Source organism: Petaurus breviceps, unplaced genomic scaffold (assembly GCF_028583685.1).
Source record: "Petaurus breviceps papuanus isolate PSGF00001 unplaced genomic scaffold, PetGlider_PUasm1.0 221, whole genome shotgun sequence".
Classification (NCBI taxonomy): domain Eukaryota; kingdom Metazoa; phylum Chordata; class Mammalia; order Diprotodontia; family Petauridae; genus Petaurus; species Petaurus breviceps.
In genome coordinates this window covers 11,504,169-11,532,035 of record NW_027185877.1, presented here as the reverse complement: position 1 = coordinate 11,532,035, position 27,867 = coordinate 11,504,169, and the positions used below count along the sequence as shown (strand labels likewise).

The 27,867-nt window shown below is 36.9% G+C and overlaps 1 protein-coding gene across 3 annotated transcripts in view; it reads right to left on the bottom strand.

The window, feature by feature from the left end:
• Window positions 1–27,867, bottom strand: part of IPO8 (importin 8) — a 214,906-nt gene that overhangs the window by 31,243 nt on the left and 155,796 nt on the right. For all 3 annotated transcript variants that reach the window (XM_069094877.1, XM_069094878.1, XM_069094879.1), the window contains 3 exons: window positions 17,756–17,881; window positions 17,223–17,320; window positions 14,375–14,470 (listed from right to left, as the gene is read on the bottom strand). In XM_069094877.1, coding sequence (XP_068950978.1) covers window positions 14,375–14,470; window positions 17,223–17,320; window positions 17,756–17,881 — 320 coding nt within the window. The remainder of the gene's footprint in view (window positions 1–14,374; window positions 14,471–17,222; window positions 17,321–17,755; window positions 17,882–27,867) is intronic.

The following is a 27,867-nucleotide window of genomic DNA, read 5'->3' as shown; positions in this document are numbered from 1 at the left end:
CACACACACACACACACACACACACACACACACACACACACACACACCTAGCCTTGTAACCTTGGGCAAGTTACTTAACACCAACTTCCCTCCAAAAGGCAAAAAATTAAATTAAATTAAATTTTAAAAAGAATGACTAAGGGGACACAATTACAGAACACTTTTCACACAAACAAAGGCAGATCTAAATAACTGGAAAAATATCTGTTGTCCATGGGTAGGTTGAGCTAATATGATAAAAATGACAATTCTACCTAAGTTAATTTACTTATTCAATGCCATACCAATCAAACTACCAAAAAATTATTTTTTAGAGCTAGAAAAAACAACAAAATTCATCTTGAAGAACAAAAGGTCCAAAATATTAAGGGAATAAATGAAAAGAAATGCTAGAGAAGGTGGGCTAGTCATACCACATCTTAAATGATATTATAAAGCATCAATCATCAAAACTACTTGTTATTGGCTAAGAAACAGAGGTGTAGAACAGTGGAATAAGTTAGGTACACAAGACATAAGTCAATGATTATAGTAATAAATTGTTTGATAAAAACAAAGACCCCAGCTTCTGGGATAAGAACTCACTATTTGACAGAAACTGCTGGGAAAAGTGGAAAATAGTATGGTAGAAATGGCATAGATAAACGTCTGACACCGTATACTAAAACAAAGGGCAAATGGGTACACAATTTAGATATGAAGGCTGATACTAGAAGCAAATTAGGGGAGAAAGGAATAGCTTATATAGTCAGATTTATGGAGAATGAAGGAATTTATAACCAAACAAGAGATAGATAACATTATGAAATGCAAAACAGATCATTTTGATAACTGTAAATTGAAAAGTTTTTGCACAAACAAAGCCAATACAACCAAAATTAGAAGGGAAGCAGAAAACTGGGAAAGAATTTTTACAACCAGTGTCTCTGATAAAGGCCTCATTTCTAAAATATATAGAGAACTGAGTCAAATTTATAAGAATACAAGTTATTCCCCAACTGATAAATGGTCAAAGGATATGAATAGGCAGTTTTCAGAGGAAGAAATTAAAGCTATCTATATGCCAACTGAGAAAGGCTGTAAATGCCAGATTATTATGTATTTGATCCTATAATGATTAGGGATGTCCTGAGTATCTCTGAGTAGTGGCATGCCAAAGTCAGAAATCAGCTTTAGGAGTATCAATTTGGCAAATTTATGAACAGGAAAAGAGACAAAAATCTAGGCTATTACAATGGTCCAGCCTCTATCTTGCCTCTGTCTGAACACCTTATATAAAAGTACTTGATGTCTTTATGTCCATGTCTTGCCACTAACCATGAACATCCCCAAAGGTGCTGTTCTAAAACCTCTTCTCTTTTCCTTCTACATTGTCATTTGATGATCTAATCAGCTCCCATGGGTTCAATTCCCAGATTCCCAGATCATCACATATCCAGCCCCCCTTTCTCCTGAGTTAGTAGTGTATCTCCAATAGCTTTTTTAATATCTCAAATAGGATATCCCATAGACATTCCAAACTAAACATGTCTAACACACATCTCATCTTTGCCTGAAAAATTTCCCTATTTCCGAATTTTCCTATTACTATCAAAAGCACAGTCATTCTCCCAGTCACCCAGGCTCAAAACCAGTGTCATACTGGACTCCTCACTTTCATTCACCCACATAAACAATTTGTTATCAAATCTTGCCATTTCTACCTTCAAAAAGACTTCATGTATAAAAGTCTTCTTTCTACTCATATAGCCACAACTCTAGTTTAGGCCCTTATCACCTCTTGCCTATACTAATGCAAGGGTTGTAAGTGGTTTCACTGAATCAAGTTTGTCCCTACTCCACTCCATCCTCCGTTAAGCTGCCAAGGTGTCTTTCTCTTTCAAATTACTTTCATTTATACCATGTGTCTACGTCTACATTGATAGGTATTTATGTCTTATATGTACACAGCTGGTGCCAATTAGTGTGAGTAATGAATCTCCTGAAGTGACTAATGAATCCTATTAATCAAATTCATGCTGCATATTTCCAGTGGGCTGGAACCACCAACAATATTTTACATAAAATCTAATTTTTAATAGAGTGAATTCAAATACCTGAGAACATTTCACAAAAGTCATTAATTTCACTAACAAGAACCTAGCTGTAACTAGTTATTTACATGTTGTTTTTTTCTAACAGAATGTGAGGTTCCCAAAGTTTCTGTCCTAGACTCTCTTTTCCTTCTAAGCCCATTTTACCTGGTGATCTCATCAACTCCCATGGGTTCAATTATCTTTTCTTTGCAAAGGATTCCCAGATCATCATATATCCATCCTTAGTCTTTCTGCTGAGCTATAGTCATACATCCCTGATAGTTTTTGAAAAATCTCAGACTAAATATCCCACAGGTTAAATATCCCAACATGTCCAAAACACACTTCATCTTTCCCTAACTTTCACCACTTCTGAACTATTACTATCATGGGCACTGCTACCCTCCCAGGCTTACCCAAGTCCAAAAGCACTATGTCAACTTTGACTCCCCACTCTCATTCAATCCACATATCTTTGGGTGAAAGGACTGTTTTCTTCTTGTTTTATTTTACTTACTCTGTATCCCTCAGCATTTATCATAGTGACTAGCACTGTAAATAATAAATGCTTGCTGATTTAAGTAGAGAGAAATATAGATGGGAGAAATGCTAGATGTTACATAAACAAAAGGCAGACTGTCCAAAACAAAAATGTTCTTTTCCTCCCTGCCACAACCGAACCTTCCCATCTTCCTACTACTGTTAAGAGTACCACCATACTCCCAGTTGTCCAGGCTCACAAACCAGGTGTCATCCTTCAATCCTCACTTCCCTTCCCTACATCCAATCAATTGCCAAATCTTGATGTTTCTACCTTTGTAATATGTCTTATATATACCCCTTCTTTCCTCTGACAGAGGCACTGTCATGGGGAAGATTCTCATAACCTTATCTCATGTGTAGACCATTGTAACAACAGGTTTCTGTACCACAAGTTTCTCCTCAATACAGACCTTCCTCCATTCAGTTGTAAAACTAACAAGCTGAATTCTGCAAGTCTGACAATGTCACTCCTATAGTCAGTAGACTCCAATGGCTCCAGGATCAAAAATAAAATCCTCCGTTTGGTTTTTCAAGCCCTCCATAACATGACCCTTCTACCTTTACAGTCTTCTCATACCTTATAAGCCACCCCATAATGAATGTACTCTGCATCATTCCATCCTCCACCTAGAACTCTCTTCTCATCTCTGCATCCTATTTTCCTTTAAGTCTCAGGTAAGCATCCACTTTCAGCAAGAAGGCTTTCTAAATCTCCTTTAATACGAGTACCATATCTCTGCTGATTACCTATTTGTTCTCTCACTATCGTGTTTGTATGTCGCTGTTTGTATACTCTTTCCTCATTGGACTGTAAGTTCCTTGAGAGTGAGTGACCTCTTGTCTTTCTTTACATCCCCAGTGCTTAGCACAGTACCTGGCACATAGTAAGTGCTTAATAAATGCTAGTTGACTAATCATTTTTTGGAGCTTTGACTATGTGCTAGGTATGAGATGAAACCTCAGAATTGCTTTAACTTGCATTTTTCTCATTATTAATGATTTCAACAGTCTCTCATATGGATTTAATAATTCTTCTGAGAAATATTTATACATCATTTATTGTTCAGGACAATAATTATATTTTCTAAGTCTGAATCATTTGTCATTATTTCTATCATTGATTATAATGTTTATTACATTATGGCCTAAAAGGATGAATATAATATTTCTTCCCTTCTGAAAAGGAATTCTTTATTTCTTTATATATGATTTTTTTGGGTAAATTTAACATATGATATTGAAAAATAATTATTCTCTTAAATTTTACATTCAGTACCTGCCAAAAGGCTATCCTACTTTTTCTAACATTACATTAATGTCCTTCATTTCTTTGTTACTTATCAATTTGTTAGATTTATCTAAATATTAAATGAAGTAATCTATTACTGTCTTCCATGTGGCTCCCTTTAAAAGTAAATTAACTTTTCCTTTAAGTGTACTTAAATGTTATGCCATTAAGTATATATGCTTTTTACGGATAAGTTCAGTATGTATAAAGCCTCCAAATATATGTAGTTTCCCTCCATGTGCTCTTAACCATATCTATTTTTACTGTTACTTTATCTCAGATCATAACTATTCCTCCTCTTCTGACTCCTATACCTCATTTCAACTCAGTGTAAATCCTTATGTTTCAAGTGTGTTATTTGTATATAGAAAATTGAGATTTGCTTTCTAATCCACTGTAATCTTTCTGTTTTACGAATGAATTTATCCTATTCATATTAACAGTCCTAACTGTTAAGTTTAGTTTTTTCCTTCTGCAAATCTTATGATTTTTTTTCTCAGAAAAAAAAATTGGCACTAGCTATCCATGGTTTATATTCCTTGGAACAACCTAATTTGTATCTTACTTCCCACTTGAGGGACAAATCAAAGGCTATTCCACAACTACACCCCAGCAGTCTTCTAACCCTGAAAGATCCTTCTGCTTCTATGGCCATTTCTTCTAACTCATCATATCCTCCCAATTCTTCCACTTCAAGAAATTGTACAAGCCAACCATGTTCATTCCTACATTTCTTTTTCTACCAGAACCCCAAACTAGTACCTTTCTCTTCAACTTATTTTTCATCTTCCTTTGTGCTGTCTTCTCTAAGTAAAACATAAATTCTATGAGGCCAAGACCTGTATGTCTTTGCTTATATTTACATTCTCAGTGCTTAGCACAGTGCCTGTCACATAGTAAGAGTCAGGAGGACCTAAGTTCAAATCTGGCCTCAGACACGTAACACTTACTAGCCATGTAACCTTGGGCAAGTGACTTAACACCAACTGCCCTGCCTTCCCCACTCCAAAAAGCCAAAATAAAGAAGAAGTACATCCCCTCTTGGCAGTGCCAGTAACAGCGGCTGTTTCTGGAGCTCTCAGCCCACAACTGATCAGAAGGAGATTACAGGGGTCTCTTTGCTGGTACTGAGGCAGGACTCTGTTATTTTACCCATGCTTGGATCACGGTTACACTCCTGGGTGGCAGTCCTGGGGTGAGGAAGAGCACTGACATAGCAGAACTTGTGGCAACAGTGGAGAGGGAACCCTCTGTACAGTTCTAGGGAACAAAAGAGTGCTTGTGGTCACTCACAGACCAGACCACAGGCCAGGAAAGGAGTAAATACCTCTCCTTAGAACATACCACCTTGCAAGAACTGAAAATTAACAGGTCCCCAGAAATATCTCTGAAAACAGCTGCACAAAACCCCTTAAGTTTGGGACAATATGCCCTCCACACTGGAAGTAGAACTCTGCCTTCACAAAGAGTTAAAATGTCAAGAATTACGCAGGGAAAATGACCAAACAACAGGAAAAAAACTCAGACTACAGAATCTTACTCTGGCAAAAAGGGAGATTAAAACAGACACTCAGAAGATGACAACAAAGTCAAATCTTCTACATCAAAAGCCTCCAAGAAAAACATGGGGGGAGGGGGAGGGCAGAGCCAAGATGGCAGAGTAGAAACAGGACTTCTCCAGGGCTCCGGCTTCCACGTCCCTCAATTCATGTAAAAGGGGACTCTGAACAAACTTTGGAGCTACAGAACCCACAAAATGACACAACGAGGAAAGCCTGAGAGGCCAGCAGGAACAGGACAGCACCACGCTCTGGGAGCTGACCCCAGGCCCGAAGGAGCCCCAGGGTGGGCCTGACCATCCAAGGGGAGGAGGGACTTCAGATCACCAGCAGCTGTGGTGGTCTCCAGAATTATCAACACATAGATGCTAAGGACAAAGGGAAAGGTCAGTACAGTGTGGACTTTCAAATCCGGTAGTTCAGGAGTGCACTGGCTTTTGCCCCCAGGGCGAGAAGCAGCTGAAGCATGGCCACCATCAGATGGCAGCTTCAGCTGCTAGCCTGCAGATTGTAGGGGGACCAAGTGACCAGTCTGAGGGGTAATTGTTCTTGCTTTAACCTACTTGGATCTGGATTGCAGTCTAGGGTATAGGTCCTGGGGTGTGTGACCAGCTTCCAGAGCACATGGAGGCTTCAGAAAGGGTACCCAACTAATACCTTCGACAGCTGAGAAAACACCAGCATTTGGTACAAATATCCCCTGTCTGGTAGCAGAGTCCTACTGTGGCAAAAAGCCCAAAAGTCAAGTAAGTGAGTGGCAAAATGAGCAAATGAGGGAAGCAAAGCAAATAGAGGAATCCAACATTAGACTCCTATTTTGGGGACAAAAAGGATCAGAGCATGGAACATGAGGAAGACAGTGAAGTCAGAACTCCTTCACCAAAAGCTTCCAAGAAAAATACAAGCTGGTTACAGGCCATAGAGGATCTTAAGAAGGATTTTGAAAAACAAATAAGAGAAGTGGAGAAAAAATTGGGAAGAGAAATGAGAATGATGCAAGAAAATAATAAAATGAGAGTCAACAACCTGACCGAAGAAAATAACACCTTAAAAAATAGACTAACTCAACTGGCAAAACAGGCTCAAAAAGGCAATGAGGAGAAGAATGACTTAAAAAGTCAAATTTGCCAGATGGAAAAAGAATCTCAAAAGAACACTGAAGAGAATCATTTCTTCAGAATTAGATTGGAGCAAATGGAAGTTAGTGACTTTATGAGAAATCAAGATATTATTTAACAGATCCAAACAAATGAAAAAATAGAAGGCAATGTGAAATATTTCACTGGGAAAACCACTGACCTGGAAAATACATCCAGGAGAGATCACTGGAAAATTATTGGACTACCTGAAAGCCATGATCAAAAAAACAATCTAGAAATCATCCTTCAAGAAATTCTCAAGGAAAATTGCCCTGATGTTTTAGAACCAGAGGGCAAAATAGAGGTTGAAAGAATACACACATCCCAGGTTCTAGAATTCCCAGATCAAGGAGAAAATATTACAAGCAGCCAGGAAGAAACAATTTGACTATTGTAGAAACACAATCAGTATAACACAGTATTTGGCAGATTGAGGGATCGAAGGGCTTGGAATGTGATATTCCAGAAGTCAAAGGAGCAAGGATTAAAACCAAGAACCACCTACGCAGCAAAAGTCAGTATCATGTTTCAGGGGAAAATATGGTCATTCAGTGGAAGAGAGGACTTTCAAGCATTCTTGATGAAAAAACCAGAGTTGAATAGAAAATTTTACATTCAGATACAAGAAGCAAGAGAAGTATGAGAAGGTAAACAAGGAAAAGAAATCATAAGGAACTTATCAAAGTTGAACTATTTACATTCCTACATGGAAAAATGATAATTGTAACTTATGAAACTTTTCTCAGTATGAGAATAGTTGAAGGGATTAGAAATGTGTGTGTGTGTGTATATATATATATATATATATATACACATACATACATACATATATATATCTATACAGGAGGATATATAGGCATATGAATACATATGTGAATGTGTGTATATATGGGTACAGGTATAAATAGAGGGCACAGGACCAATTGAATATGAAGGGATGATACTTAAAAGATGAAATTAAGAGGTGAGAGGGAATATGAGAGGAGATGGGGAGAGACAGAATAGGGTAAACTACCTCATATAGAAGAGGCAAGGGAAAATGGTTACAATGGAGGGAAGAACAGGAAGGCAAAAGGGAATGGGGTCAACCTTATTCTCACTGAATGTGGCTTAGGGAGGGAATGACATACACCCTAAATAGGGTATCTCACCTTACAGGAGAGTAGGGGGGAAGGGGATGAGAGGGGGGATGATGGAAGGAAGGGCAGGCTGGGGGGGATGGAAGTTGGAAGCACCTACTTTTGAAAAGGTACAGGATCAAAGCAGAGAATAGAACAAGTGGGAGTTGGGTTAGGAGGGAGGGAAATATAGTCAGTCTTTTACAATATATCCACTATGGAAATGTTTTGCATAGCTATACTGAATTGCTTATCTTCCCAGTAAGGGAGCAGGGAGTGACAAGAGAGGAAGGGAATGAATCTGGAATTCAAAGTTTTAAAATCAAATGTTTAAATATATATGTATATATTCTTTTACATGTAACTGGGAAATAAGATATACAGGCACTGGGGCATAGAGATCCACCAGGCCCTACTGGAAAGTCAGAGGGGGTATGGGAGAAGATATTAGGGAGAGCAGATTGGAGGAGGGGTTATCCAGTGGGATCACTCTTTTGCGGTGGTGGGTAGAGGGAAAACGAGGAGAAAATCTGTAACTCAAAATCTTGCGGAAATGAATGATGTTAACCAGAAGTTAATAAAGCATTTGATTAAAAAAAAAAAGAAAGAAATAGAAAGGAAAAACATGAAGTGGTCTCAGGCCATAGAATAGCTCAAAAAGGATTTTGAAAATCAAGAAAGAGAAGCAGAGGAAAAATTGTGAAGAAAAATCAGAGTGGCACAAGAAAATGATGAAAAACAAGTCAACAGATTGGTAAAGGAGACACAAAAAAATACTGAAGAAAATAACACCTTAAAAAATAGACTAGATCAAATGGCAAAAGAGGTCCAAAAAGCCAGTGAAAAGAATGTCTTAAGAGCAAAATTGGCCAAATGGAAAAGGAGGTCCAAAAGCTAATAGGAATAAAATAATTCCTTAAAAATTGGAATGGAGTAAATGGAAGCTAATGACTCTATGAGAAATCAAGAAATTAGAAACCATAACTAAAAGAATGAAAAAAAATAGAAGACAGTGTGAAATATCTCATTGGAAAAACAAATGACCTGGAAAATAAATCCAGGAGAGATAATTTAAAAATTGTTGGACTACCTGAAGGCCATGATCAAAAATGAGTCTAGACATCATCTTTCAAGATATTATCAAGAAAAACTGCCTTAATATTCTAGAACCAGAGGGTAAAATAGAATTCAAAAGAATCCACCAATCACCTCCTGAAAGACATCCCAAAAGGAAAACTCCCAGGAATATCATAGGCAAATTCTAGACTTCCCAGGTCAAGGAAAAAATATTGCAAGTAGCCAGAAAGAAACAATTCAAGTATGGTGGAGCCACAGTCAGGATAACACAAGATTTTGCAGCTTCTACATTAAAAGACTGAAGGGCTTGGAATGATATTCCAGAGGTCAAAGAAGCTAGGATTAAAACTGAAAAATCACCTACCCAGCAAAACTGAATATAATCAATTAGGGGAAAAAACCGACATTCAATTAACTAGGGGAATTTAATGCATTCCTGAATGAAAAAAAAAGCATAGCTAAATAGAAAATTTAACTTTCAAATACAAGACTGAAGAGAAGTATGAAAAGGTAAACAGGAAAGAGAAATAAGGGACTTATGTTTATATTCCTATATGGAAAGATATTTGTAATTCATGAGACTGTTCTATTAGGGTAGATGGAGGGAATATATATAGACAGAGAGCAGAGGGTGAGTTCAATATGAAGGGATGATACCTAAAAAATAAAATTAAAGGGTGAAAAGAAGAATGTACTCGGAGAAGGAGAAAGGGAGAGGTAGAACGGGGTAAATTATCTCACATAAAAGAGGCTAAAGAATGTTTTAACAGTGGGGGGAAGAGTGGATAGGTAAGAGGGAATGAACGAACCTTATTCTCATCAGAAATGGCTTAAGGAGGGAATAATATACACTTAATTGGGTATGGAAATCTATCTTACCCTACAATAAAGTAGGAGGGAAGAGGGTTGGGGGGGAGGGGTGGTGTGGAATGATAGAAGGTAGGGCAGATTGGGGGAGGGATTAATCAGAAGCAAACACTTGAGGAAGGACAGAGTGAAAGGAAACAACATGACTATTATGGAAGTATTTTGCATGACTACACATATATAACCTGTATCAAATTGCTTGCCTTTCTCAATGAGGGTGGTTAGGGAGGGAGGAAAGATGAGAATTTGGAATTCAAAGTTATAAAAATGAATGCTAAAAATTATTTTTACATGTACCTGTGAAATAAGATACATAGGCAATGGGGTACAGAAATCTATCTTTACCCTATAGGAAAATAGGAGAGGGAGAGTGGAGGTGCGGGGGTAGAGGAAGAGGAGGTAACAGAAGGGAGGGCAGAATGAGGGAAGAGGTAATCAAAAGCAAAACACTTTTGAGGAGGTACAGGGTGAAAGAAGAGAGAGAATAGGGGCAGCTAGGTGGCGCAGTGAGTAAGAGCGCCAGCTCTGGAGTCGGTAGGACCCAGGATCGGTTCCAGCCTCAGATACCACCCACACAAAATAACTGGCCATGTAACCTTGGGCGAGTTACTTAACCCCAATTGCTTAAAAAAAAAAAAAAGAAGAGGACAATAGAAGAAATAGAGTTAGGGAGAATAAGATGGAGGAAAATACAACTAGCAATAGTAACTGTGAAAAAAAAATTTTTGAAGCAAGCTTCTATAATAAAGGTCTCATTTCTCTAACATATAGAAAACTGTGTCAAATTTATAAAAATAAGAGTCATTTTCCAATGGACAAATGATCAAAAGTGATAAGTTTTCAGAAAAAGTAATTAAAGCTATCTATAGCCATATGAAAAATATTCAAATTCACTGTTAATTGGAGAAATGCAAGTTAAAACAATTCTGAGGTACTCCCTCATATCTATTAGATTAGATAATAGGACAGAAAAGGTAAATGACAAATGTTGAAGGGGATAGGGGAAAAATTAATCATGAATGTACTGCTGTCAGTGTTGTCAACTGATTAAGTCATTCTACCAGGCAATTTGGAACTATGCTATAAAACCACGCATACCCTTTGACATAGTAATACCACTACTAGGTCTGTATCCCAAAAGAAATAAAAAACACAGTACATAGGGGTGACTAGGTGGTGCAGTCAACAGAGTACCGGCCCTGGAGTCAGGAGGACCTGAGTTCAAATCTGTCCTCAGACACTTAACACAAAAACTAGCCTGTGACCTTGGGCAAGTCAATTAACTACAACTGCCCTCCAAAAAGAAAAAAAAAAGAGTACAAAAGTATAATTAATATTTATAGCAGCTCTTTTCTGGGGGTAAAGAAATGGAAACTGGAGGTATGCACATTAATTAGGGAATGGCTGAATAAGTTGTGGTATGTAATTGTGATGGAATGCTATTATACTATAACAAATGATGAACAGGATGCTCTCAGAAAAACCTAGAAAGACATGGGTTGATGCAAAGTGAAATGTAATCGGTACAAAGTAACAGTAATATTGGATCAGCTGTGAATGACTTAGCTATTCTCAGAAATACAATGATCCATGATAACTCTGAAGGACTTAGGATGAAAAATGTTATCCATCCACAAAGAAAGAACTGATGGTGTCTGAATAAAGACTGAAGAAACTTTTGGTTATTTTTTTTCACTTTTTAGTTTTTCTTGTTTTTTTATCTATATTTTCTTTCACTACATGATAATTATGTATGTTTTACATAACTATACATATACAATCTATATGGAATTGAAAGGGGGAAGGGAGGGTGGAAGGGAGAGAATTTGGAACTCAAAGTTTTAAAAATAAATGTTTAAAAATTGCTGTTTACCTGTAACTTGGGAAAAATTAAATACTAAATAAATAAATAAATAAAAAGAATATCCCCTTTTGGACCACACTCTTTGACTTGGACATACTTCTTCCTCCTCCTTAGGTATTTACCAGTAAAAATATTACTACCACAATATCAAGCAAAGGAAAGTGACAAGATTTCCTCTCCCTCTCTATACTAAATTTGTTCTTACCTTAGACCTCTCTTTCTTTAAGATTTTTTTTAAACAAAAGTCAAATTTTTACTTGTTGCCAAAATGAAGCTTAGATAAGATGGGATTCAGAGGAACAGTCTTCACCTCCTTTCAGGATCTAAGTCCTGATCATCATCACCTAGTCCTTTAGAATTATTCAAGACAGTTTTCTTTCTTACTTTCTTTTGTCCACTTTCTTTGCACTTCAAAGACTCACATCTAACTGTGGTTATCTCAAATGGAATACATGGAAGTCATCAATTCTGTTAAAAATTCTTCCCCCCATCCCAAAAAGAAATAATGCTCAACTTTTAAAAATAAATTTAATCTTAAGAATAAGCATTTTCCTTTGCTTCCTAATTTGTTCTTTCATTTATTTTTTTAATGCTACATAATCCTGGGTAATTCAAGTCTCACTATATTAGTCTATCCAAAATGGTGCCAAAGTGATTTTCCTTAAGCACAAATCTGACCAGGTCACTCCCCTAACTTAATAAACTTCAGCAGATTTCTATTGAGTTAAAAATATATATATATATAAACTACCTTTTTTTTAGTTTTTAAAGCCTTTGCAACATGTTTCCAACCTATTTTTCTAGATTCACTGTACGTTATTCTCCCTCCTACACTGCAATCCAGTCAAATTGGCTTTCTCTGTTCTTCATATATAAAACTCTATTTCCCCCCTCCTTGATATTTACACCATCAGTCCCCTATGCCTGGAGTGAACTCAATCCTCACCTGTTTGTTTCCCACCACCCTTCCTTCGGTTTGCTTCTTTATATTACAAAAAAAAATGCATCAATGATATTCTTTGCTTTTGATTTTTTGGCTATCCTATAAGAAGATAGGGTAGCTCACATCTTCAAATCCACAAAACTGAAAAAAACAAACAAACAAACAAACAAAAAACGTCTTGTAACAAATATCATAATCAAGCAAAACAAATTTCCTCACTGACTGGGTCTAAGATACATTTCTCATTCTCTACCTGGAGTTGTTTTATGATTCTATTCTATTTTTCAGGGAGTCTACTTCTGTTCCACCTTCTGTTCTAAACTATCCTCCTTCCAGTTTTTTCCTCAAGAGTTCTGATTTAATTTTTAAATTCTTGCTTTGAAGTTTCTGCAACCAAGCCATTTTTCTCCATGGTATTTATTCTCCATTTGTATTTATTGTGGAGCTGTTCTGTTGGACTTCTTTTAACCCATATTTTCCACACTATAGTTGGTGTTTTCTTCTGTTTACTCATGTCACTAAACCCTAATCCTGTTTTCTTTTCTTTTTTTTTGAGACTGTTAGAACCTCATTCTTATACTCTTGAATGGAGAAGTTAGCCCTGGTGTTATCTCCTCTGAAGAATGAATGTCACCAATGCTGCCCTGTTAATATTTTTGATAGAGCAATTGGTTCCTGATCCTTTTACACCACATGCTCTTCAATTTTGACATGCGACAAGGAGCTAGGATGGAATTAGAACAAGGCCCTACCTCCTGCCTCAATCCCTGATTCCTGACTACATGTTCTGGAGGCCCAAAATGAGTGTTGGGCCAGACTTTTCTTGAGGCATCAGCAACTATTTTATATAAAATGTGTGTGTATGCCAATCAGTTGGCATTACACCCTTTTGCAGCTTTTTCAAGGCCCTAAGTATGATGGAGAAAAATAATCCTGGATTCAGGCTTAATGAAGGGACCTGAGGGTTCTTTTCCTGTTCTCTGCTTCTCTGGTTATACAACACAAGCACTAACAGAGATTACATTGTTTTCCTACCTGTTGGAGAACCCTCAGTGCACAGAGGTACCTGGGAGATCTACTATTTTCCATCTCCCTTAGCACTCACTAATTTGGAGATGGCTTTCTCTCCTGCTACAACTCTTACAATATACTGGAAATTAAACTGACTCCTGGAGTCAGGAGGACCTGAGTTCAAATCTAGCCTCAGACACATAGTAGCTGTGTGACCCTGGGCAACTCACTTAATTGCTTCAAAAAAAAAGGGCGGGGGGTGTGGGGGATCAATAAAGAAAACAAGTCAGAAAGGGTTTTGAAATTAGTCTTGAAGGATATTTTAAGAACAAGAACTATTTTCAATTCAACGTAGAAAATGAGATACTAAGATAAAAATAATTTTTAAAAATCAGTTGAAGAATATGAAGACTAGGAATATTGAATATAAAGAAAATATACTTTTTATAAGAATCCTAATCAAAAGAATCAATACTTTAATCTCCTCTACAATTTTTCATTAAAAATTCTCCATCTATCCTTTCCTGACTAGCATAAGAAAATATTCCAAAATTACCATAAGTGTTTTTGACCCTATATTGAAGAGAATTTATTATCAGTTGACCCAAAGAATAGAAAACCTTTTCTACTACTTTCAAAAATAAACATTTGAGGGGCAGGCCAGGTGGTGCAGTGAGTAAGAGCGCCAGCCCCAGAGTCGGGAGACGCAAGATTGGTTCCAGCCTCAGATACTTAACACCCGCACAAAATAACTGTCTGTGTAACCTTGAGCAAGTTACTTAACCTCAATTGCTTTAAATAAATATTTGTGAAGCATGTGATTTTATATTAAAATAAACAAAAATAAAACAAAATAAAAAAAAAACAAATGCTTTCATAACATTCATTACCTGATCAATTCCTCTTCCTCTGCACTGAAGAACAATTACTTCTAACAGTTTGGCTGCATGACATTCTGCATCTTCTCCTGCATCACCAGTCAGTACCTATAATTATTTGCTACAAATTAGCATATCAAGAGATAATGTGACATTTCAATTAAAACTTACTTTGAAACTAAAACCATCACTCTGCTGCTATTTAAAGTTTACCTTCCAACCAAAGGAAGAAGAAAAACAAGTTAATGTACCAACGTACCTGTTTTCTTTTTTATTCTGCAGAACCACACAAAATATTAGCATTTATACAGTAAATTATATACACTATCCAATCTGATCTTCACAACAATATCATGAGGTGAGCAGGGCAAAATATTTAAATTTAGGTTTGAGAAAGCTTTAAGTGACTTACATCATTAGTAAAATAGTAAATGAAAAAGCTGGGATTCAAACCCAACTCTTCTAATTCCAATGCTTTTTCCACAGCTACTTAACCCAGAAAAATACAGTAATCCCTTACTTACACAGATCAGGAAATGACATGCAAGTGAATTTTCCAAATGACTAGAGCTTACCCCTTTTAGCACCAAAACTTCTATTTTAAATATTTTTATGGAGCTGTTTCTAAGATGTATTATATATGTCTTATTAATAAATTCACTATCTTATGAATTATAAATGATGAGTTATAGAAATAAATTTTTGTACAAGGCAGTGATATAAATATGGTTACTAAAGGCAGCAGATCTTAGTTTGCTTTAATTTTCCAAGTAATTGTGCTTTCTAGTCAGTCCTTTCTCTTACCTCCCTTGTTTGCTTAGATTTATAACCTGAGAAGAATTGAAGGTGGTCAAGGTCATTCAGGATAACCAAGAGATCAGAGAATTCAGGGTAACACAGAGATCACAAAACTGTATGGATGGAGTACATATAGTCTAATACCCTCATTCATTTTATACATGATGAAAGAACATGAGGAATTTGTTCAAATCATATAGCTAATTAGCTGCAAATCTAGAATTAGAACTAGAACTGGCCTGATTTCAAGTTCAATTACAGATCAGTCAACCAGCATTTATTAAAGCACCTACCAGGTATCTGGTACGAGGAATTGAGAATTCAAAGACAAAACTAAAACATTCTCTGTCCTCAAAAAGTTTACATTCTATCAGAGTAGACAACATGTACAAATGTATATGAACATATATACAAAACAAAGACAAGACATGAGTGGGAAAGAGTGTCACTAGTACAAGAGATTTAAAAGCCTTTCATGCAGAAGATGGAAGTTGGCTAGCAGAGCTCTGAAGCAAATGAGAGATACTATAAAGCAGAGGTAAGAAGAGAGTATGTTCCAGGAATGAGGAACAGACTGTGCAAAGGCTAAGATGGGAGAAAGAATGCTGAGTGTGAAAAACAACAAACAGTTTGGCTAGAACATAAAGTGACTGAAGGAGAGAAGTGTATAATAAGCTGGAAAAGAGGTTAAGAGCCAGATTGTGAAGAACTCTGAATGCCAGCTGAAAGAGTTTATATTCGATACTAAACATAATAAGGCACTGGAGTTTATGACTTAGACCTACACTTAATGGAAAGAAATGAGGCAGTAAAACCAATCTAGAGACTACTTTACTAATTCAAATAAGAGGCAGTGACAATCTGAATTAAAGTAATGTCTGTGTGATTAGCAAGAAGGTATTAGATATGAAAGAGACTATCAAAATAGAATCAACTAATCATATGCATGGGGTGAGAGACAGTGCGAAGTCAAGGATGACACCAAAATTGCAAACTAGGTCAATAAAAAGGAACCTACCAAAATAGGTAAGTTCAGAAGAGAGATAGGTTTAAAGTGAAAGCTAAATTCTGTTTTTGATATGCTTAGTTTTAGATACCTAGGATATATATATATACACACACATACATATCCTCAACAGGTGACACAGCACTAGCATTCATGGCTAGATATATATAGATCTGGGAGTCATATGTGTAAGAGTGATCATTAAATACATGGAGCACTGATGAAGTTCCAAAGAGAAAAAAAAGGGTGGAGAGGTTATCTTTGTGTGTGCTTGTTCTATATGCAATTTTAAATAAATAGCTCTTGATTCAAACCCTCTTTATAAGGGTTCAGTCTCAGTCTCCTGAACGGTCAGAATGATTGAAATAATTAAAACTGATCTCTGACCTGCAAATACATGGTATTATATGTGTGTGGATGCATATTTTGTACCATAATTTATACACATACACATATTCATATTTTTGTATATGGATAACATATACATGTATAACATGTACACAAATTTACATAGAATATAAATAGGATAAGCAAAAGTCACTGCAATAGATCTAACAAGGGCCTAATAGAAAACCAAGTGGAAATTCAAACTATAAAACTGGAGACAATATGGATATAACCTTTAACAATTTAACACAAATTTATCATCTTATCATAAAAAGAGTTCTTTAACTGTATAATTTCTGCCTCACCCTGTAAACACTTGTATATCACGTTTGTGTTCAATTTAGATATACCTAATTTTTTAAAAAGTATTGATCCACAATTTTGAAATGATGATGATAGTTACAGTTGCTTTTTACCTGATACTCAACTATCAATATGAAGTTTCCAAATTATGAAAACAAATAGTGTTTTATGATTTGAAGCTACAAATTGATGAATACATGAATAAACTGTCTAAACTGCCAAAACTAAGGATATTTTCAAATAACTAAATATATTTGGGGGTGGGGAAGTTTGCAAAGATTACTCTAATAAGGAGCACAATAATCTATAATCAATTATAGATCAAACACTACAATTAATACAAAAAATAAGAAAGGACATTCTTACCTTTCTACACATTGTGTAAATTATCTCTAAATGCTTAGGATTGGATAGCAAAGTAACCGTATCTATAGTAACATAATTGTGCAGGAGAGGCATCATGTCTGAAAAAAAGGATATGTCAAAGTCTCACCTTAGAACAGAATATTAAAAAAATATTCATAGAGATAATACACTTTCATTTTCCTAGTTCATTATTACCTTTACTTAGAACCTTATCATTTTAAACTTGGAAGGGGGTGTAGAAATAATCTTAGAGTTGAGATAACTGAGGCCAAAGTAAGGATGGTCACAAATGAGGATATTTTAAAGAAATCATATACTCCCTATAATGCTCACATTAATGGAACTACACACACTACTTCTACAGTTCACCAAACCATTTGCCAATAGAAAAAATGAGGGGTTTGTGATCGGAGTTGCTAGAAGGAATTATATCTATTGTCTTTGTTTTGTTTCTTTCAAACTACTGTTTGGACTTTACATATATAAGAATATTACATTACAAAATAGCAGGAGAAAAAAAGTAGTAGCTTTACCTGCAAAGTATTCAAAGCAATCCTGCTGAAAAACTTCAAACAATATACCTAAAAGCTGCCACATTTGAGGTGAAATCACCTGGCAAGTCAAACTATATGCCAATGAAAGAATTTCTTCATAAAATTCTGGAAGAGATATGATAAGAAAATTTAAAAATAGCAAAAGCCAAATTATTAAAGCAACACCAGAGAATCTTGGAAATAAAACATTAATCCAATTACCCACGTGTTTACACATGCAATATCTGCGAATATATCATTTTGCAATTCTCTCAAGATGCTTCTATTATCAAAAATTTCTACAATACCCTTCATTTTGAAAGGATGTAAGCTACAGTAGGTAAGTTTCTGTTTTTATTTTTACATTATTTTAGCAAAACTAAAAAAAAAATAAACATATTTGAAAAATAAAAAGATCTAATTCTGAACAAAGCTCCCACTTCGGAGGTGGCTAAAGTAATGCTCTGAACAGTTTTCTTAGGCCAAACCAAAATATTCTTCATTTTAAACTGTCCCACACCAATACATAATTATATAGCTATATATTGTGGTTCTTTTATTTCCACATTTTCCACTTAACCTTAAAAAAATTACTTCACTGTTCTGTAGCATATTCTATTATGACATATATTCCCATGAGGTTTCTTAGTGTTTTGAGAGCTCTACGTATATATATTATTTTTACCAACAACCAAGGGGCAATAAAGCTAAATCTAACATATAGTAACATTTGAATGAATTAAATTTTCCTCTTTCCAGATGGAGCCAGTTACTCTAGAAATTAGTGCAGTCATCAAATTCTCCTATCATTTCATTCCAGAATTTGGACAAAAGTTAACTACTTTAGTCCCTAAAAATTTTAATTTTGCTCTTAATAACAAAATAAAACCAAAGTGTTGGAAAAATACTTTGCTACTGAAGATTTTAATCATCACAAATCTCTCTTACAGAATACATGTACACACACACACCCCTCCCCCTGAAAGGATTAGTTACCATTCATATTTGAATAAAAATTTTTGAATTTTGATTACATTATGCAACAATTCTAATTCAACTAAGGACTAGGTTACTTGACTGGAACCAACTATACTCTCAGGTAAGTTCAAAGAGAATATTAATTTATTATCACATTCACCATTAGATGAGATTGAAAACTAAACTAGTAGCACTAAAATAGTAATAAGCAAAATAGAAAAGCTATTGCTTGTCACATTAATTAGAATGTGATTTCTACAATGAATTTCTAATACTTTCCCTCATCTGCTTTCATTTCATTTAATTATATATTTTTTCCTATCTAGAATGATTCATCTTTTGTCCCTTCTCCCCAACCCTCCCCTTCTACATTGAAAAAAAAAGAAAACCAACTTAAACAGGTATAGTCAAGCAAAACAAATTTCCACATTGGAGATGTCCAAAATAAAAAATTTTTCGAGCAACAAGTCAAGATGGCAGAGTAGAAACAAGACTTCTGCGAGGCTCTGGCTTCCACATTCTCTAATTCATGAAAAAATGACCCTAGACAAACTTTGAAGCTACAGAACCCACAAAATGACAGAGAGAAGCTAAACTCCCACTGAAGACAGTCCAGTAGGCTGGCAGGTGGGGGAAGTACAGCTCTCTGGGAGCTGAGCCCAGCCCCGAGAAGCCCAGAAGCCCACAAGCCCGAGGTTTTAGCCTCAGGGCGGCTACAACCACTACCCGACTGGAAGGACTTCAAATCACCAGCACCTATGGTGGTTTCCAGAATTATCAACACATAGATGCTAGAGAAAAATTGAGAGGTCAGTGCAGTGTGGACTTTCGAATCCAGTAATTTGAGAGTGTGGTCTGGCAGAAGATCCTAAGGTGCCTCTGCTGTGCAGCCACCGCCACATGGCAGTTTCAGCTCCTGGCTTACAGATTGTAGGGGGACCAAGTCGACCAGTCTTAGGGGTAATTGCTCTTGCTCTAACCTGCTTGGATCACTGCCTAGGGTGGAGGTCCTGGGGTGTGTGACCAGCTTGCCAGAGCGTGTGGAGGCTGAGAGTGGGCACCCAAATCACAGCTCCAGCACCTGCAAAAACCCCAGTGATTTGGGACAAGGCTCCCCTGTCTAGTAGCAGAATCCTACTGTGGCAAAAAGCACAAGTTAAGTAATTGAGTGGCAACATGAGCAAGCAAAGGAAGCAAAGCAATCCAATATTAGACTCTTATTTTGGGGACAAAGAGGATCAAAGAATGTAACAGGAGGAAGACAGCAAAGTTGGAACTCCTGTACCACAAGCTTCCAAGAAAAATATGAGCTGGTTACAGGCCATAGAGAACCTTAAGAAGGATTCTGAAAACCAAATAAGAGAAATGAGGAAAAATTGAGAAGAGAAATGAGAACAATGCAAGAAAATTATGAAATGAGAGTCAACAACCTGACTAAAAAAAATAACATCAAGATATTATTAAACAGATCCAAACAAATGAAAATTAGAAGGCAATGTGAAATATTTCATTGGGAAAACCACTGATCTGGAAAATAGATCCAGGAGAGATCAGTGGAAAATTATTGGACTACCTGAAAGCCATGATCAAAAAAACCACCTAGAAATCATCCTTTAAGAAATTCCCAAGGAAAATTGCCCTGATGTTTTAGAACCAGAGGGCAAAATACAGGCTGAAAAAAATCCACGCATCACCTACTGAAAAAGATCCCAAAAAGACAACTCCTAGGAATATTATAGCCAGGTTCCGGAATTCCCAGATGAAAGAGAGAATATTACAAGCAGCCAGGAAGAAACAATTTGAATATTGTAGAAACACAATCAGGATAACCCAGAATCTGGCACCTTCTACACTGAGGGATCGAAGGGCTTGGAATACGATATTCCTGAGGGCAAAGGAGCTGGGATTAAAACCAAGAATCAGCTACCCAGCAAAATTGAGTATCATGTTTCAGGGGGAAATATGGTCATTCAGTGGAATAGAGGCCTTTCAAGCAGTATTGCTGAAAAAACCAAAGCTGAATAGAAAATTTGACATTCAGATACAAGAAGCAAGAGAAGCATAAGAAGGTAAACAGGGAAAAGAAATCATAAGGAACATATCAAAGTATTCCTACATGGAAAAACAGTAATTGTAACTTATGAAACTTTCTCAGTAGTTGAAGGGAATAGAAATATATATGTATGTCTATATATGAGGGTATATGGGCATATGAATACATATGTGAATGTGTGTAAAGAGAAGGTAAACAGGGAAAAGAAATCATAAAGAACTTATCAAAGTTGAACTATTACCATTCCTATATGGAAAAATGATAATTGTAACTGATGAAACTATTCCCAGTATGAAAATAGTTGAAGAGAATAGAAATATATATATGTCTATATCAAAGGGCATATGGGAGTATGAATACATATGTGAATGTGTGTATATATGTTTACAGGTATACATAGTTAGAGGGCAGAGGATCAATTTAACAGGAAGGGATGATACTTAAAAAGGTGAAATTAAGAGGTGAGAGAGGAATATAATGAGAGGATATGGGGAGAGACAGAATGGGGTAAACTATCTCATATAGAAGTGGCAAGGGAAAATAGTTACAATGGAAGGGAAGAATAGGAAGGCAAAAGGGAATGGGTCAACCTTATTCTCATTGAATTTGGCTCGGGGAGGGAATGAAATACACACTAAATAGGGTACCTCACCCTACAGGAGAGTAGGGGGGAAGGGGACGAGAGGGGGGATTATGGAAGGGAGGGCAGGCTGGGGGAGAGGGAAGTTAGATTCACACACTTTTGAAAGGGGACTGGATCAAAGTAGAGAATAGAACAAGTGGGAGGTGGGATAGGAGGGAGGGAAATATAGTCAGGCTTTTACAATATATCTACTATGGTAATGTTTTGTATTAGCTACACATGTACAACCTATACTGAACTGCTTATTTTCCCAGTAAGGGTGGGTGACAAGGGAGGAAGGGAATGAATCTGGAATTCAAAGTTTCAAAATCAAATATTCAAATATATATGTGTATATATTTGAATACTATTATTAATATACATGTAATTACGAAAGAAGATATACAGGCACTGGGGCATAGAGATCCACCATGCCCTACTAGAAAAGTCTAAGGGGGTACAGGAGATGATATGGGAGAGAACAGATTGGAGGAGGGAATATCCTGTGGGACTGCTATTTTGGGGCGGTGGGTAGGGAAAAAATGGGGAGAAAATTTGAAACTCAAAATGTGACAGAAATGAATTATGTAAATCAGAAGTTAATAAAGCATTTGAAAAAAAAAGAAAATCGATAACTGTAACTTATGAAACTTTTTTATGTATGAGAATACTTGAAGGAAAAAATATATATGTATATGAATGTGTGAATACATATGTGAGTGTATGTATATATGTGTACAGGTATACATAGAAGGCACAGGACCAATTTAATAGGAAGGTATGATACTTAAAAGGTGAAATTAAGAGGTTAGAGAGGAATATAATGGGAGGAGATAGGGAGATACAGAATTGGGTAAACTATCTCATATAAAAGAGGCGAGGGAAAACGGTTACAATGGAGGGGATGAACAGGAAGGCAAAAGGGAATGGGTCAACCTTATTCTCATTGAATTTGGCTTAGAGAGGGAGTAACATACACACTAAATAGGGTATCTCACCCTACAGGAGAGTAGGGGGGAAGGGGATGAGAGGGAGGATGTTGGAAGGGAGGGCAGGCCGGGGGGGTAGGGGAGGGACATTGTAAGCACCCACTTTTGAAAAGGACAAGATCAAAGTAGAGAATAGAAACAAGTGGGAGGTGGGATAGGATAGAGGGAAATAGTCAGTCTTTTACAATATATCCACTATGGAAATGTTTTGCATAGCTACACATGTACAACCTATATTGAATTGCTTATCTTCCCAGTAAGGATGGGTGACAAGGGAGGAAAGGAATGATTCTGGAATTCAAAGTTTTAAGATCAAATGTTTAAAAAAAAAATGTATACACACAAACCATTATTAATATTATTTTACATCTAACTGCGATATAAGATATACAGGCACTGGGGCACAGAGATCCACTATGCCCTATTGGAAAATTGGAGGGGGGGTGGGGGAAGATATGGAAAAGAGCATATTGGAGGAGGGGATATCCAGTGGGATTGCTATTTTGGGGTGGGGGGCAGGGGAAAAACAGGGAGAAAATTTGTAACTCAAAATCTTGCGGAAATGAATGATATAAACTAGAAGTTAATAAAGTATTTGATAAAGTAAAAAAAAAAAAGATAGCAACAAGCCTATTAAAAAGCTTTATAATAAAAAAAAAAGTTCGTTCTGGTCTCCAAGTCCTTCATCTCTCTATCAGGAGGTGGGTAGCATATTTCATCATTAAACTTCTAGAATCATGATTGGTCGTGACACAGATCAGAGTTTCTAATTCTTTCAAATTTGTTTACCTTAGCACAGCTGTCATTGTATAAACTGTTCTGGTTGTTTACTCTGCCTCAGTTCATATATGTCTGCCCAAGTTTCTCTGAAACCATCCTCTTTCATTCAGTACAATTTTATCATATTCATATATCATAATAACTTGGTCAGTTATGTTCCAACTGATGGGCATACCCTAAGATTCCCATAGTTTATTAATGAAAACAAAGTTGTAAATATCTATAGATATCTTTCCTACATACTTAGGGTTTGTTTTGCCTAGGAAAAATCCTTTCTTTAATCTATCATCCCTCTAATTTCTCTTTGTTCCTTCTCCCCTGTGTTTTCTATTTCCCTGTTGAGTGAAACATATTTTTATATGTTTATATACATTTTTTCCTCCTTTGAATAATTCAGATGTGAGATTCAAGTTATCTTCCATTTTCCCCCAAATGCTTCATCCTTATTTGTATAGATATCTTACTGTAAACCATAATTATGTGAGATAATTTTTCCTAACTTCCCTCTACCCCCAGTATATTCTTCTTCCCCTCCCTTTCCATTCTTCTAAGATCATCAAAACATAACAGAAGCATTCACAAAACTTCTGTCTAATTAGATTTCCCTCTATGAACCCTGATGGATCATCTCCTCATATTAAAATGTAAGTAGTTTATCCTTGTTTATTCCTCTATCACACTGTTCTTTTATGTTTACCTTTTTATGTTTCTCTGAAAACCTGTGTTTGAACTACCAAGTTTCTATATAGCTCTGGTCTTTTTGTCAGAAATGTTTAGAAGTCCTCTTTTTCATCAAAAATCTCTTTTTCTCCTGGAGGATTATACTTAAGTTTTGCTTGGTAATTAACTCTTGGCTATAAGTCCATATCCTTTGCCTTCCGGAATAAGGTATTCCCAGGTCTCTGGTCCCTTATACTAGTGGCTGCTAAATTGTGTATGATACTGACTGGCTTTTCAGTACTTGAATTATTTCCTTCTCGTTGCTTATATTATATTCTCTTTTGGTTATGGTGTTCCTCAGAATTTTCAACTTCAGGTTCCTTTCAGGAAATGACTGATGGACTCCTTCTATCCACTTTGCCCTCTGTTTCAAAAAGATCTAGTCAGTATTCTTTTAATATTTCTTGATATATGATATTTAGGCTCTTGTTTTGGTCATAGCATTTAGGGACAGACAGTTCTCACTTTACCTAATGTGATGTTCTGCAGACCTCTATATAAAATGATTTTTTACATAATACAAATTTGTCCAAGCACATGGAGAAGGGAGGGCCACAGGAAGGAGGTCTCATGCTCCAAGCATATGTGAGAGCAGGGAACCGAGTAGAGGAAGCAGAAGAAGAAACACAGTTCAAGGACACATGGGGACAGGGCAGAAGCAAGAGCAGGAGGAAGAGCACATGGGACAAGGCCTGTCATGGAGCAGACATCTGACATAGACAGGAGAGGATGAGCAACACACAGGGGTCAGGAGCAGACATGCAGTACCCAAGTGTGGAAGTACTGAAGATAAATTAGCAGGAGGACACGGGAGTGGCAGGGTGGGAAATGAAGCAGAGCGAGTCTCCTCTCTCAGCACTGAGATTCTCAAGCCAAGCCCACATCTATTGGCAGTGGTGGTGGTCTCCACCCATTCTTCAGCTTTCATTTGGAGAGGGTGTTTTTAGGGTTGTCTTTTTCCCAAGGTTTTTTTGTTATTTTTAGGTGGGTGGTGGGAGGCTAAGGAATGCCCCACAGAGGGGCAAGAGTGGAGAGAGCATATAGCTCTCTGTATAGCAAAGTTAATAGTTGTTCTGATGGGGTGCTTGGGATCTATATTTGTAACATCAATTTGTAAAACCAGTCTGTAAGATCACATTTTCCCCTCCCCAGTCACAGAGCATTAACTCTGCCCCTTCTCCCTACCTGTACTCTGCCTAGCTTCAGAGCATTAACTCTGCCCAGCAACAACTCAAGAATTGTTTACCTCAGCTTGGAACAATAACAAGCTACACCTATCAATCCTTCACAAAAGTATCTATAAACATTCCAGCTTAGGCAACCATTATCTCCCCCTTGTATAGTGTCCTGCTGCCCCCGTGAATCCTTCAATACCCCATCTCTAGGTTAACTCCTTAAGCAATTATCTCTCTGCTAACCTTGGTTCCCAAACATCAATCCTGTCAAGCATGACACTGATAGGTGGCAGACTGGGCACTTCTCAGTCAGCCCTTGACTGCTAGCTGAATTAGTGACGTTTCAAGCCTAAAACCACACCTCCAGGTAGCCCCCACTTGGGCTTTTTCCCAGTGAATCATGGATAATATGCCTGTGCAGTTACATAAAACTTGCATGTGCTTTAAACACTAGCCCCACCTTAACTCCTCCCTAATCCCACCCTCTTCTCACCTGGTCAGCCTAACTGACATCTAATGAATAGCCTTAACTCTTTAAAAGGTATGCCTGTGTCATCTTTAGGCTTGCAGGTCCCCTAAGGATCCTTGCCCACTGTAAGGCATATAATAAACTTTTACAACTTTGGCTCCAAGTTAGCCTGGGCTGAATTCTTTCCAGACTGAATTGCAGGTTCTGGTCTTAAGATAAAGATCAGAGTTCCTGCTGAACCTAATAGCCAACCCTCATCAGCTATTTTGAATGCAAATTTCTTTCAGAATTCTTTACAAAAATTCGAATTTCCATAATGCAAATTTACTTAAAGTGAGTACTGTCTGTAGTCCAAAGATTACTAATTTGTTTTTCCTCCTCAATCTTTTTCCCAGGTGAGTTGTTTTTCTTTGAGATATCTTCCATTTTCTTGCATTTTTTTTCCCAGTCTTGACTTTGTTTTAAGAGTTCTTAATTTTCTCATGGAGTGATTCATTGGCTTCTATTTGGCCCATCCTAAGTTCGGTGCTTGGGCTAGGTTTTGTACCACTTCTGCTATAGAATTACTTCCTTTTCAATTCTTTCTTCCAAAGCTCTCATTCCTTTTGCAGTTTTTTTTTCCCCTCTAGTATCTCATTTCATTAACAAAACCATTTTAAATTCTTGTTTCAACTCTTCTAGGAATTTTAGCTGAAGTTGCACCCAAGCTGTATTTTCCCTTGAGGATTTATTTGTAGGTGTTTTGCAGTCATTAATATCTTTTTTATGTCTTGAGCATCCCTGTCATAACAGCTTTTCCTGATGGGATTTTTTTGTTTGTTTGCTCATTCTTCCAGTCTATGCCTTGACTGTGAACTTGATGTTAGGACTCTGTTACATGTACTATGGTAAGGAAAGTCTGGGCTGGTCCTGTTGCTGTTTTCTTGGGTAACAATTATTATGTAGTTCCAGGATCTCAGAGACAGCTCAGGCTTTCCATGCTCCCAAATGGTCTGATCCAGGGCAAAGTCTAACTGCTGCCTCCCTTGGTTCTGAGTTCTTTAACTTCCTGACCTGGCTTTGGGTGTCAGCAATGGCAGACTACTCAGCCTCTGTTAGCTAGGTGGGAAGCTCTGCTGTTTCAGAGTGAGAGAACTGCAAATTCCACTTTGGTCTGGGATTTCTGTCTTGGTTACTCCTCTTCAGCTTCAGACTGACCTGGCAGACGGATCTGATAGACACTTTGTCCTGGTATCTGAGCCATACCACTGCCACTTCTTTCTGAACTTATTCCTCTCTCAATATACTTCCTAGGGCCTGAGATGTTATGTGTGTGGAGGTGGGGGTGGGGGCAGTATATGGAAGGAGTGAACTCTCCTACACGTATATGTCTCCTCAATACATCCTGGATCTGTGATCTAGCAATGGGCAAAGGGTGACAAAGCTACCAATTTGTACCTGTCCCTCTTGTGGTGCACTGTTATAAATCTGGGAATGTCCTGGTACGTGTCTCAGAACTCTTCTTGTCCTCATTCACAACCTCTCCTTAGATGTTGGTATGCTCTGCACATAACCCTGTCCCCAGTTTGTTCAGACCTCTCTGGCTATCTCCCTGTGGTGATCTCGGTTGGAAAAATTACTCACTGTTACTCTGCCTTAGATTTCTCCATCAGGATACAATCTGCCAATTTTTTTTTTATAAACCTCTACTCTGGACCATGTGTATATATGACAAAATATTACCACTAATAAATGCAAAAACACTATCCAGCAAATATTTTTACTATGTGTTCAGTTTTTAAATAAGAATTTCTCTGGCTATCAACAAATATTTTAAAATCTTCCAAATTAATAATAATTAGATAAATTTACGTTAAAGCAACTGTGAGGTGTCACTTCATATATCAGATTGGCAAAGATACAGAGAAAGAACATAACTTTTGGGGAGGTTGTGGGAAAGCAGGTACACTAACTTACTGTTAATAAAACTAATGAATTGGTTCAGTCACTCTAAAAAGTAGTTTTAATTTAACCCGGCCAGGACACTTATTGGCCTATCCCCAGAGATCAAAGGAAGAGGAAAAGGAAACAACTGTACAAAAATATCAACAGTAGTTCTTTTTGTAGTGGTAAAGATGAAAACTAAGGAGTCACTCATCTGTTGGATAGTATATGAATCTAATATAATATTAATATGCCATAAGAAATGATAAAATAATTGGTTTCAGAGAAAGTTAGAAAGACCTTATTCAGAGTGAACTGAGAACTAGCAGAATAATTTATACAGTAACAATGTTATAACACTTTGAAAGACTTGAGAACTCTGATCAATGCAACAACTAACTGT